Raw genomic sequence first — 13403 nt, 5'->3', positions numbered from 1 at the left:
ATAAGAGCATATTTATGCTTTGCACTTTATGGTTTGAAGGGCTGTCGTGTCTCATGTTCTATTACATTTCCAACTTTTGCTTTTCTTTAGATACTTGGACTTTATGTTGTGACACATTGAGATACTGAGGCATGACGAGGTTACGTACAGAGCACTTTGTGACATGGAGTCGGGGAGACACATCACTCTCCTTCTCCCGGGGATTTCCCAGCAGCTTAATGACTGATTGAACGTGGGGTTGAAGAAAAGGGAGGCAACAAGCATGTGATTGATTCAGACATTAGCAGACATCTGCAATAAGAAAGGGGAGAAGGTTAGTGAAGGGTGGATACTTGGGCGTGGTTTCACCGAGTTGGAAGAGTTTATGAGCAACCAGCTGGAAGTGTAAGTCAGCAGTAAAGAATGGTGAGTTTTAGAGGACAGGGCAGATTGAAAGACACTGATTTGAAGTTCATCAGCACATGGATAGTACGATGGCATAGAGGTAGAGGGCATCATCTACAGGAAATTTACAGATAAGAAAAGGAGACCAAGGCCTGGGGCCGAATGGGTGAAACACCAGCATCACAGAAGTCCTGAAGACAAGAGAGGCCCCAAGGAAAAGAAAAAAAAAGGGAAGGGATCAGAAACAGAGGGAGAAAAGTGCTTCTGAAACCAAGAGGAGGAGCTGTAAAGAAGGATGAAGTAGTCAACAGCACCCAATGCTGCTAAGAGTCCCAATGAAGGACTCCGGGAAGGAAGTTCCCCAGGACAGGAGTCAAGTCCATTGTCATCCCTGAGGGGTATGCAGGCAGCAGGCTCCATGTGTGAGTTTCACGTCTCTAGCACTTCTCTCTTCCTTAGTCCATTCTCTCTCTCTCTCGGTCCTCTCTCTGTACTCCCTCCTTCCTCTCTCTCCAGCCTTCTCAGTCTCCCAGGATGGGCTTTTAGCTCTTTTCTCAGAGGTAGGAAACTGCCCTTGCATCTTCCGTAAGCCTTGTGGTAAAAATTACATGTTCAGTTCTCCGTGTTTTCGTTCCTCGAAACCTACAAATTTTTTATTCTTACTATAAAGCCTGATTCTTCAAAATGAAAGTCTGTCTTTCCAGACTTTGGTTTCTGGTTTGCTCTTTCAAGTCAAAGCCTTATCCAGCCTTTGCTTAAAACCATGGATGCTCCAGCTTCAGTGACTTGGGAGCCACAGTGCACAGCAAATTCCTAGGGATGAAAAATGTATCTGATAAGATTCGAAAAATAGTATCCTACTCTGTATGTAGATATCATAGTTGAAGTTCCATTTATGGTCTCAGAGACATTTTATTTCCATCTACTATTTGTAGACCTGTTAAATATTCAAATGGCTGCCTATTTCCAAATTTGTGCAGTACATGGCACTTTCTTCTTCTGAATACAGCTTCAAAGGGGGAGGAAGAATGTGGGAAAGGAGTGTCAACTCGTCTTTTCAGAAGCTTTACTATAGAAGGGAGGAGTAGGAGAGACTGTGGAATGAATGGCAAATGGGTAAATGGAAGCTGATTTTTAGGATGAAAAGTCTTGACTGTGTTTTGGAGGCATAGAATAAGGAGAGATGAAAAATACAGGAGAGGGGTGACAATCTCCAAGGCCAGGTCTCCAAGGTTCAAAAGTTAAGAGATCCAGAGTGAAAAATTAGTTCTGAAGACAACAAAGTTTACAGGAAGAAGAGATGGTGAGGAGGATGGTTTGCATTCAGTGGGATTCCCGCTCAGGGAGTTCCCACTCAGTGGGCTCTGAGAGTCTGTTGGGAATGGAGGCAGGACATTAGCTTGGGGAAGCTGGCTGTGGGCATGTAGAATGATGCTGGGAGATGCTGAGGCTGCATCAAAGTTGTGGATGCAGAGCATTTATCTGTGATTTTCTCCAGCCTGGTGACAGCTACAAAGGTAGCAGGTAACTGCCTGAATCCAGGGGCTTGGGTTATGAGTGTTCTGGGAAGCTACATAGTTAAAAGTTTATGGGGCTGGCCAGAGTAAGAAAAGCCCAGAGTTGGGAGTCAGGAGACCTAGACTGATAGTCTTGCTGCTAACTCATGGAATACCTTTTGGCAAGTCAATTTCCTTCTCCAGGCCTCGGTTTCTTTATCTGAATGATAAGAGGGATAGACCAGATGGTCTCCAAGGGCTATTCAGGGGCTATTCAGTTGTAAAGTGTGTATGTGGGAGCGTGTCTGTCAATTCAAGCCAGTGGAAAACGGGATGGAGCAGGCAGACACTGTGGTGGTGAGGATCTTCAGCTCCACAAGGCCCTGAGGAAGGGCTTCTCTCAGGAGACAAGATTCCTTTGGATGGAGCATAATGATTCTTTATTAGCTGTGACTCTTTCATTATTAAGTGACATAAAGCCAACATAAGCAGCTTCAGGGGAAAAAAGAGAGGTAATTTACAGACACATATAACTGAAAAGGCTGTGCCAAAAGGCTTCACGTATAATTAGATCAAAGGGCTCAACTGTTAGGGTGCAATCTCTCTCTCTCTTTGCCCCTCAACTGTCAGCTCCACTTTTCTTCATCAGTCTCAGTAGACTCAATGAAATGACTGTTGGCAGATCTGGGCTTATGGTTAATAGCTTGGCAACTCCAGTAGGGAATGACTTTCTCTTCTCTAATATGCTTAGCAAAATTCTCAAGTAAGGCTTTCATTGGTCCAGCCAAGGTCACATTCCCATCTCTGAGCAATTGCTGTGACCAGAAAGTGCATGGTTTTGATCAGTCACATTCCTATCCCTGAAACCAGAGGTGAGATCAGTCCAACTCTAGCTGCATAGACTAAGAATGGGGAAAGTGCAGACGCCAAAGAAAGATTGGGATACTATTATCAGGAAGGTCAATTAATGCTGGAGGAGCAAAAATAATAGATGTTCGTAACAGGGTGATGAGTTGGGAGCTCTGGCAGTAGGCAAGATAGAATCCAGAGTCTGATCTGTCTCTCCCTCCCTCCCTTGCACGCAGTGTGTGGGCTCCCCAAGTTCTCCCGGAAGCTGATGGCCAGGATCTTCAATGGACGCCCAGCCCAGAAGGGTACCACTCCCTGGATTGCCATGCTGTCACACCTGAATGGGCAGCCTTTCTGCGGGGGCTCCCTTCTAGGTAAGGAGAAGGTGGAAGAGGTGGAAGCAAAGGAACTGAACCCCCTCCTTAGAGACTGACCAAGGTTTCTTCATTGCGAATCATTGTGCACACTAGCGTCAGGGTACAGGGTGCAGTATGGTAGAAAGAATTCTCAACTAGACTGGATCCTGGTCTGTCTCTGGCACTGGGAAGGACAAAGTCAGGGAGTCTCTCAACCATGAATAACAGTACATGGGGGTCAAGGACAGGGCATGGCAGGGCTGTGAGGTCAGGGAGAGTCAGGAAACTCACCCTTGGGGATCAGGAAAGGTCAATTTACAAAGACCTTGAACGCTATGCTTAGGAATTTCTATCTTGTCTTGAATGCTGCTTAGGTTGATAAGTATGTTCTGGAAAGTTCTCTCCAGAGGCAGCATTGATAAAAAGGAGGGTGAAACTCGAGGCCAGGAAATCAGTGAGGCATCCATTGCAGTGGCGGGGAGAGAAGGCATAGCCTCAGAATAAGAACAGGGCATGAGGGATGGAAACAAGGAGGCAGATTCAATAACACTGGGAAATAGGACTGTCACCTTGGTAATGGAATGTGAGTGGGAGTGGAAGCAAGAGTGAGAACAGCTGATGGCTCTCCCTGCCACAGTTTGGTCTGGGCAATCTAAGGTCTGTTCCAGTTCTGATGTCAAAGGAAAGCTGAATAGCAATCTAGGCTATCTAGACCACTTCTGCATCAGATCCCACCACCAAGGAAGAAGGCCTGGCTTGGCCCATCTCTGCACGGGCGGCTCCCAGGGCATGGGAGCTCCCAGATGGGCATGCCTCTCACTCAGCCTCACCCTCCTCCAGATCCAACCAGGGTGGACAGCTCTGGGGCAGGGATCCCTTTGGCAAGGCACCAGGCCTGGGCTAGAGCTGCAGCCAAAGCACCAGGGCTACAGAAAACCCTACTCTGCAAGGAATTTATCCTTAAATTCTCACAGGCCCAAAGATGAATGGTCTCACTCAAAGGAGTCCCCCAGAGAGGCAAAGAGAGTGAGGGAAGGTATTGAAGGGCCAGAAAGGACTGAGGGCAGTGCAGTGGGAGCGGAGTCGGGGAGAGGACCAAGGGAGAGAAGGGAAGGGGAACAGAGGACCAGAATTGGAAAGACAACAATGGAGAGGACAGAGAGAGACGGAGAGCACTGAGATACCTGGAAAATAACACAGAGGATTGAAGACAGTAAAGGGAAAAATGAAAGGGAACAATCCAACAAGAGGAAGAGCTACTGGCAGGGCACAAGATACCCAGGAGAGAAGAAGCCAGGAAAGGAGGGACCTGAAGGGAAGTTGGAGAGAAGCAGAGTGGTGTGGAGGACGAGGGGAGAAAGAAGGAAGACTTTGCTTCACCAGACAGCTCCGATTTTGTTAGGGGGCAAATAAGAGAGATGGATTGTGTGCACCTAATTTTAAGAATGAATTTGTTTTCTTAAACCTTGATTTTTATTTATTTATTTATTTATTTTTGAGACGGAGTCTCACTCTGTCACCAGGATGGAGTACAGTGGCACAATCTCGGCTCACTGCAACCTCCACCTCCCGGGTTCAAGCCATTCTCCTGCCACAGCCTCCCGAGTAGCTAGGACAAACCTTGAATTTTTGAGTCCATTAATGTCCACCATGTATTGTTATTCGTTGTGTGTTTATTCCCCATGACTATGACTTATGTTCGAAAAATGTTTGATGTTCACTTCTCTACCCCCAGCGAAGCTGGAATGCCCTCACACTTCGTACTCCCTGCAACAACTCTGATCTATCCTTTCTGTCTCCCTCCTATCATTCAGTCTTAAAGAGCAAGGGAGGGATAGGAGAGGGCAGAAGAAACAGGAAAGCAGCTGAGGGACAGAGGAAGGGGAAAGTACCTTGTTAATGCCCACACTGATGCCTGGATAGCGAGATCTGCAGAGCTGGGAGGCCAAGCTGTATCTCTGAACTGGCCAGTGCACACCCCTGGGTTCATCTAAATAGCCCAGAGTCCCACACCAAGGCAGGCTCTCCTAACCTGGGTACCCCGGCCCACCTGATCCACCTGGAAAATCTGGTCTTGGACATGGGCAGAGATCAAAAAATGGCCCAGAGCAGAGAAGAGTGACTTAAGTGGAGCCCTGGCCAGGACCCAGGAGCACATAGCTGTTTCTGAGAGGACAAAGTGGAGCCTGGAACCTGCTCTGGGACTAAGCACTTCTGCCCTCGACCCTGAACTTTGACCTGATACTCAGCCTCCCCCACCCCCATGTTCTAGAGCTTTTCTTTCTGCTTGGCTCATCCTGATATGTCTCTGGGCTCAGCTACTTATGGGCTTGTCATCTGCTCCACATAAGAGGTGAATGGAAGCCTGACCCTACGTTAAATGAAGGGCAAATGCCTGTCCATCCAGAGAAAGATGCCAGCTGAGACACAGGAAATGCACTAAGCTGACTATCAAGAGCCCTGGGGTCTGGCCCTGGCCCTGACCCTGAAACCAACCTGCTGGGTGCCCCTGGACATCTTTGCTTTCTCCAGGCCTCAGGGTTCCTGTCTATATAATGAAAGGTCTAGATCAGAGCAGTGATTCTCCACCCCAGCAGTAATAGAATTCACTAAGGAAATGTTTAAAACATTATCTGTGCCTAGGCTCCACCCCCATGACATAAATGGTCTAAATATAGGTGCAGACACTGATTTACTCTATTTTCATTCTCCAGGTAATTCTAAAGTGCAGCTGGTGTAGCTAGCTTCTGATTCGTCCATTTTAAACTTTAATGTGCATACAAATTACTGGGGAGTCTTGTTAAAATGAAATTTCTGATTCAGTGGATCCAAGGTGGGGCCGGCCTAAGAGTCTTCATTTCTAAGAAGTTTCCAGGTGATGCTAATGTTGCTGGTCCAGGGAACACACTTTGAGAAGCAAGGCCTGAGAAGGCAGCCAGTTGACCACAGGCTTTCTGTGCACCCACCTTGGGCTCTCTGGCTCTCACCAATGCCACAGGCTTAAAGGATCCCTGAAATCCTGTTTACAATGTTCAGTCCTGGCCTCGGTTGGAAAAGGCAGGTAAAAATCACAGGTTTAAATCCCATATCTTCAGATTAGGATCATATGAGCATTTGAATTGGGGGCCATAAAATACAATGGAGAGAAGCACGGCCATTTTCAAGGTCTTGAGGGGTCTCCTGGAGTAGTCTGAAGATCCTCAGCTCAAGACAGAGGGAGGTAAGACCGGACAGTGCAGGACGATGGCACGTGTGTTCTATTCCCCAGGCTCCAGCTGGATTGTGACCGCTGCACACTGCCTCCACCAGTCACTCAATCCGGAAGATCCGACCCTACACAACTCAGACTTGCTCAGCCCTTCTGACTTCAAAATCATCCTGGGTGAGTGAGTGAGGAGCAAGCTGACTCCTGAAACCAGCTGTGATTCTGGGAATGGGATGACCGACTGGCCCTTTACAAAGAGTGTCTGCTCACTCACTCACTCACTCATTTGTCAGGGCAGGACACCTGGGATGAAGGTCCAGGAACCTGAGTCCAAGTCAAAATATGATTCTCCAGACACATGACCATGAGCAAGGCATTGAAGTCTATGCTTCAGTTTCACAACAATAAAATGAGGAGGCCAGTCTAGATAATTTCCAAAGACCTGTTAGGTTTCTATGAACCTCTGGTTTCAAGTGGATCATACATATACAATCCAGACTTCCCCTCTTGTTTATAAAATCAGACCACCAGCTGATTCAGTTCAGATCCACACATATTTATCTACTGACACTATGCCAGGATCTAAGGACACAGTATAATCAAGACCTAGTTTCTGCCCACAGGGAGCTTACAGTCTAATAAAGGAATAAGATATGAGCACAGAGACCTCTAATGGAAAGTAGCAAGCAGTAAGTATTGTAGAAGAAGAACAGATAAAGTGCCATGGGAGTTCAGAGGGGAAAGACTTCTAACCCAAGAGTCGAGAGGCTACGTGGAGGAGGTCATGTTTGACCCAGGCACTGAAGGTGATGATATGGATTGAACACGTAGCAGCAGGCATCAGAACAAGCATTACAAGACAACAGCATCAGTTCCTGAAAAAGGCAGAGGTGGGAACCCATAAGAGTATGTAGAGAATGACCAACAGGGTGGGATGTCTGGGAAAGGTGGGTGAAGGCAGTGAAAGGGTTAAGGCTAGAAGCATGGGCTGGATGGGGCTGGGGTGGGAGCTGACAGGGAACAAGGTGTGAACTTATCCCCCATTTGCCCCCCATGCCCCACATGTCTTCTTCTTGCCCAGGCAAGCATTGGAGGCTCCGGTCAGATGAAAATGAACAGCATCTCGGCGTCAAACACATCACTCTCCACCCCCAGTATGACCCCAGCACATTCGAGAATGACGTGGCTCTGGTAGAGCTGTTGGAGAGCCCAGTGCTGAATGCCTTCGTGATGCCCATCTGTCTGCCCGAGGGACCCCAGCAGGAAGGTACCTTCCCCCACCTCCACCTCTGCAGGGCAGCTGGTGCCTCCACAGGGAGTCCGTCTTCGTATTGGTGAAGCTCTGGTGCCAATTAAGTCAGCTGATAGTGTCTGCATGACTCACCAGCTGCTTCCTCTCAAACAGCCAAGTCAGAACTGGGTCCAAGGCAGCAAAAGTTGTGGGAAGCACATAGTAAACAGTCAGACCTAAGGGTCCAGATAGAAAAACAAAAACTAGACTAGTTATCATAACAGAGAGAATTTAATATAGGGCACTGGAGGATTGGAGAAGTAAAAGGGAAGAGCTGAGATCATAGAGATGGTACCTGCAGGAAGAAACCACCAACCCTAGGGCAGGGGAAACAAAGGTAAGAACCTGGAGTTAGAAACGAGAAGCTTGGAAAGGGGGCCCTATGGGGCCAGAACCTGAACTTCTGCAGAAGAGTCTAATGTGCTAAGGAAAACAGCTGGAAACAATGGCCACTACTGGGGTGAAAAACCACTGCTAGGGCTGATGCCAACAGCCACAGCAAGTCTTCCTGCCTTTCTGAAAGTGCCCCCCTGTTTTCAGGAAACCAGCTAGCAAAGTAGAACTGCCCACTTCAGAGAGTCATCCCTAGTGCCACAAAGCAGAGTATAGAAGGGTAAGTCTCGAGCTGGGGGACAATGGCTTAATACTCAGCACAGGCTCAAACCCCACTGCGACCATTTCCCAGTTGGGTAATCTGGAGGAAGTTATTTAACTTCATTAAGCCTCAATCCCCTTACCTCTAAACCAGAGATGCTATCCCATGTGGGGGCTGTGATATTTCCATGTTTGAGATAATACTTAAACATAGGCGACCCATGCCAGCTGGCCTCCTTTTCGTTCAGTTTCCATGGTACCACATCATAGTTCACTTCCTTTAGCTCAAAAAGAAAATGGCTGAGATGTCATCTGAGGAGTATTTAGGGGAAATGAACCAACAGGAAAGGCACAGACGTAGCTAGCTTTGACTCATTGGGTGCCATGTGCCTACCATGTGCCAGGTGCTTTATGTTCATTAACTTATTTATGAACCATGCAAGCCTTGCAAGGTGGCATTGTAGCCTCATTTACAAACAAGAAAACGAAAGGTCAGCAAGGTGAGGTGACTCATCCGAGATGCAGCTTGTATGAAACAGATCTGGGGATATAGTACAGGTTTTCTGACTTTAGGCCCAACACTGTTTTCAGTATCCAGGCTCTTTTTCAAACAGGAAAATAATGGCTCTGTCAGTGCTCAACCCACTTCCACCTTGCCCCCCAGATTTACCATAGATTTCTAGACTGTCAAGTCTGAAAGGGGTTTTAGAGAATACCAGTCCAGCCTCCTCATTTTATGGACAGGAAAACCGAGGCTTAGAAGGGGAGCAGAGAGGAGGGCTTGCTAAAGGCAGCATAGCATATAGTGGACTAGGCTGGCTTTTGTATTTATTCACCATTCTTGATTGAGCACCTCCTATGTGCCAGCATTGTTATAGGCATTGCGATATAGCAGTGACCAAGAATGAGATTATGCTCTCATGGACCCTAAGTTTCAGATGGTTGAGGGTGGGACACAATAGAAAACTAAACAAGTAAGCCAGTAACACATCATAGAAACCAGTGACCCTAGCTCTGCTGCAGGTAACCTCTAGCCCAGCTGCCTTTCACACGTTCCTCCTCACCATGCCACCTTTCTCTGAGAAGAACAATCCAGTCTTTCCTCCGCAGACAGAGGATGATGGAGCTGTAAGCTGCACCCCTCCAAACACCCCCAAATAGCCTCTCTGTTCTCACAGTATCTTCTCTCCTTCAGGAGCCATGGTCATCGTCAGTGGCTGGGGGAAGCAGTTCTTGCAAAGGTTCCCAGAGACCCTGATGGAGGTGAAGTTCATTTTATAACCCACAGACAGTGACACCTCAGCTCTGCACTGGGCCTTCCTGCTCCATATTGTTCCCTTAGGGATTTTGAGGCTTGGGTGGGGGTTGGTGAGAAGGAAAACTAGGAGGCCAGAGCCACCTCCACAGTTCAATGGGACTTTGAACCCCAGAAAGCTTGATTTGTTTGTTCTACATGTCATGGACTCTAGCCTCTAAACACTGTTAAGTTTTCCTGGGAGCTTATTAAAGGCTGAGCTTATGAAAATTCTCTCAGAAAGCAGCAAGTTTAGACACCCCTATGGGTGACAATCCAGCTGTGCACCATGAGAACTGCACACCAAATTGGCCAGAATGAGCCAGGCTCTTGAGAACCACAGTCCTTGCAGTAACGAACCTGACAGTTACACTTAGAAGTTCATATTCCACTCATTTCAGGAAAAAAAAAAAAAAAAAAAAACACTGAACTAAAAGTAGGGAACCACGGTTTCAAGTCTTGCTTGGCTCCTACTAACTTGCTGGGTCATCTGAAGCAAGACATTTTGCCTCTCTAGACCATAAGGTACTATTTCCAACTGCAAAGTTATGGGGCAACATGAGCTGCCCTCAAAGAGCTGCTTGGCTCTGATATCATTGGGGCCTATGGCTGACACGGCTAGTCTCTAAATTCTTCCACATATATTATTTTGACATACTTTAAGATTTGGGATTTACAACAACCATTCACCCCTTCATTCACTAGCTCCCGGGGGTCTATTTGGTGTTTCCTTGGTACCAGATGCTGTACTAGCTACTAGCTGGCTGGGGTAAAAGGATAGATCTGGTCCCTGGCCCGTTGGGCTTATGGTCAAGTGGGATGGACAGAAAGTAGTTCTGGATGTGATAAAGGTGGAGAAAGAGAAGTGTAGGACGCTCCAGAACATATGAAAGAGAACCTGATCTCATCTCAGGGGTTCAGGAAGCATTCCCAAAGGAAGTGATGCTGAAATGATACCTGAACGATGAATCTGGTGTTCAACAGGAGCTGAGGACCTGTCCTGAGGACTACCTTGCCTGGCTTCCTCTCCCCTTATCCAGGGAAGGCCATGGCCCAAGAGGGATCTGAATGGCCTTTGGCTTCCTCCCAGCAAGGGCTACAGGAGTTGTCCATTTAGATAATATGGCCCATTCAGTTCTTGATTTGACTGAAAGGGAATCATATGATTCCTCTTTTTATTCCAGACATCTACACAATAGTTACCCCCATGCTGGATCAAGGGCAATAATAGCCACAATGCCTTATTTTTCTGTATCAATTTTGCTGCAGTGCAAAATATACATATTTTTTTCTAGGTATCTACTAAACTTCAAGCAATGTAAGAGAGAAATGCATAAAATACGGATCCAGCATCTAGACAGATGCTCATACTGTGGTGAAGGAGGACAACATAAGAAAGTGCTTGCTCCGAAGCCAGCAGTGATAACTCCACAGTAACTAATATGTATTCAGTGTGTGCAGTTTACAAAGCACTTGTTCATACCTTTCCTCCTTGTACAGTGATTAGTATATCAAGTGCTGCAACTTCCATTTTTCAGATGAGGAAACAGAGCCTCAGAGTCTGAAAAACAATGAGTAAGCCACATGTTCTAGGTCCTACGGTAGGGGTGAGAGAAAAGAAAACTGACCATCATTTATGTATACATTGTCCTATTGACTAATACATCTCCTAGGCAAGTAGTATTATCTCTATATTACTGATGAGAAATCTGAGCACTAGAGAGGGCACATTACTTGCCCAAGTTCACACAGCCAAGGTCTGCATAGTCGAGACTGCCCTAGATCACGGGCCTCCTGATTCTCCACTCAATTGTTCCTTCACCTGTAGCACGGGGCAGTCTCTTAGACCAAGTCTAAGGTAGACACAGGTCAGTCCAGTATGGAGTGGAGAGGAGCTGGCTTCGGGAGTGTTAGAACAGCAGAGGCTCCTCAGCCAGGGGTGGAGACCAGTAACAGCTTTGTGTTCTAGATTGAAATCCCGATTGTTGACCACGGCACCTGCCAGAAGGCTTATGCCCCACTGAAGAAGAAAGTGACCAGGGACATGATCTGTGCTGGGGAGAAGGAAGGTGGGTTAAGAGGCTGGCAAACAACAGGGGCGTTGCCAGCCAGGGAATGGTGCAGAGCCAGCAAGGGAGCACAGAGGCATCCCAGCCTGGTGGGCTGCCAGTGTGGGGGTGCAGGGGACTGGAGGAAGGCATGGGAGGAGGGATTCCACAGGAGAAGATGCATTGGAGAAAAGATATCTACAGGATGTTCATCATTTCCTTCCCAAGTCCAGTGTTTCCCTTAAGAAAGGCCTTGACCGGGCGCAATGGTTCTTGGCTGTAATCCCAGCACTTTGGGAGGCCGAGGCGGGCGGATCACCTGAGATCGGGAGTTCGAGACCAGCCTTGCTAACATGGCAAAACCCCATCTCTACTAAAAATACAAAAATTAGCTGGGCGCGGTGGCAGGTGCCTGTAGTCCCAGCTACTCAGGAAGCTGAGGCTGGAGAATCGCTTGAACCCAGGAGGCAGAGGTTGCTGTGAGCTGAGATCATGCCACTGCACTCTAGTCTGGGTGGAGTGAAACTACATCTCAAAAAAAAAAAAGAAAAGAAAAAAAAGGAAAAGAAAGGAAAGAAAGAACAAAGGAAGGGAGGGAGGGAGGGAGGAAGGAAGGAAGGAAGGAAGGAAGGAAGGAAGGAAGGAAGGAAGGAGAGAGAGTGATGAAAGAAGACAGAAAGAGGAAAGAAAGAAAGAGAGAAAGAAAGAAAGAGAGAGAGAGAAAGTGGAAAGAAGGAAGGAAGGAAGGAAAGAAGGAAGGAAGGAAGGTCTGTCGGAAGGAAGGAAGGAAGGAAAGAAGGAAAGAAAAGAAAGGAAAGGAAAGGAAAAGAAAGGAAAGGAAAAGAAAAGAAAAGAAAGAACAGAAAAGAAAAAAAGAAAAGAGAAAGTCTGAACCAGGGCTTTCTAGAATCGTTTGAGCTTTGATGTGGCCTAACCTAGAACCGCCCGGAGCTCAGGTTTGGGTCCAACGGTCTGCTGTGCCCTCTAGTGTCCAATTCTCTGAACTACAATCCAGACGTGGGAGAAGGAGACTTGGACTGGGAAGGGGCGTTTTATCTTCATCTGCGTCTCTTTTTCATCTAGGGGGAAAGGACGCCTGTGCGGGTGACTCTGGAGGCCCCATGGTGACCCTGAATAGAGAAAGAGGCCACTGGTACCTGGTGGGCACTGTGTCCTGGGGTGAGGACTGCGGGAAGAAGGACCGCTACGGAGTGTACTCCTACATCCACCACAACAAGGACTGGATCCAGAGGGTCACCAGACTGAGGAACTGAATTTGGCCCCTCAGCCCCAGCACCACCTGTTGTGGTCAGTCACCAGCAGAGGACAATCCTCCGATGCAAGCGGCCATTTCTCCTTTCCTCCCTTCCTTCCCTCTTCCTTCAGCCTATCCATTACTGAGCAATAGGGCGGGTATCTTCGCCCCCCTTTCACTCTCTTTAAAGAGACAGAGCAGGGGAGCGCTCAGAACACGAGGCCAAATCCAGGCTCTATCACTTATTAGTTTGCAGTGCTGGGCAGGTGACTTCATCTCTTCGAACCTCAGTTTCTTCATAAGATGGAAATGCTATACCTTACCTACCTCACAAAAGTCTGATGAGGAAAAAATTAATTAATAGATGCATAGCACTTAGCACAGTGCATAGCATACCCTGTTTTCAATAAATGCGCCTTAGCAGAAGGTCGGTGTGTCTACCAGGCAAACGCAGCTGTCTCACAAACCCCTGCCTGGGTCTTAGGGTTGATCAGTGACACACCTCTCCCCTCAACCTTGACCACCTCCATCTACCCTTAAATGCTCTATGCCACCGTGCAACTTTCCCAACATCAATCTTCGCCCTCACCCCTAAAAACTAAAACAGACAAGGTTCTGAGTCCTGTGGTAT

At 47.5% G+C, this 13403-nt stretch overlaps 1 protein-coding gene across 1 annotated transcript in view; it reads left to right on the top strand.

Annotated features, from left to right (window-relative positions):
* The window catches only part of MASP1 (mannan binding lectin serine peptidase 1), a 72501-nt gene extending 59098 nt beyond the window's left edge, over positions 1-13403 (top strand). The window contains exons 11-16 of the mRNA XM_031935274.1: positions 2966-3103; positions 6354-6467; positions 7372-7557; positions 9371-9438; positions 11439-11538; positions 12601-13403. Of these exons, the coding sequence (XP_031791134.1) occupies positions 2966-3103; positions 6354-6467; positions 7372-7557; positions 9371-9438; positions 11439-11538; positions 12601-12791 (797 nt within the window). The 3' untranslated portion in view covers positions 12792-13403. The remainder of the gene's footprint in view (positions 1-2965; positions 3104-6353; positions 6468-7371; positions 7558-9370; positions 9439-11438; positions 11539-12600) is intronic.

The sequence above is a fragment of the Piliocolobus tephrosceles genome, chromosome 2, assembly GCF_002776525.5.
Source record: "Piliocolobus tephrosceles isolate RC106 chromosome 2, ASM277652v3, whole genome shotgun sequence".
NCBI lineage: Eukaryota > Metazoa > Chordata > Mammalia > Primates > Cercopithecidae > Piliocolobus > Piliocolobus tephrosceles.
The sequence above is the reverse complement of the archived record's forward strand: the minus strand, read 5'-3'. Positions and strand labels throughout refer to the sequence as shown.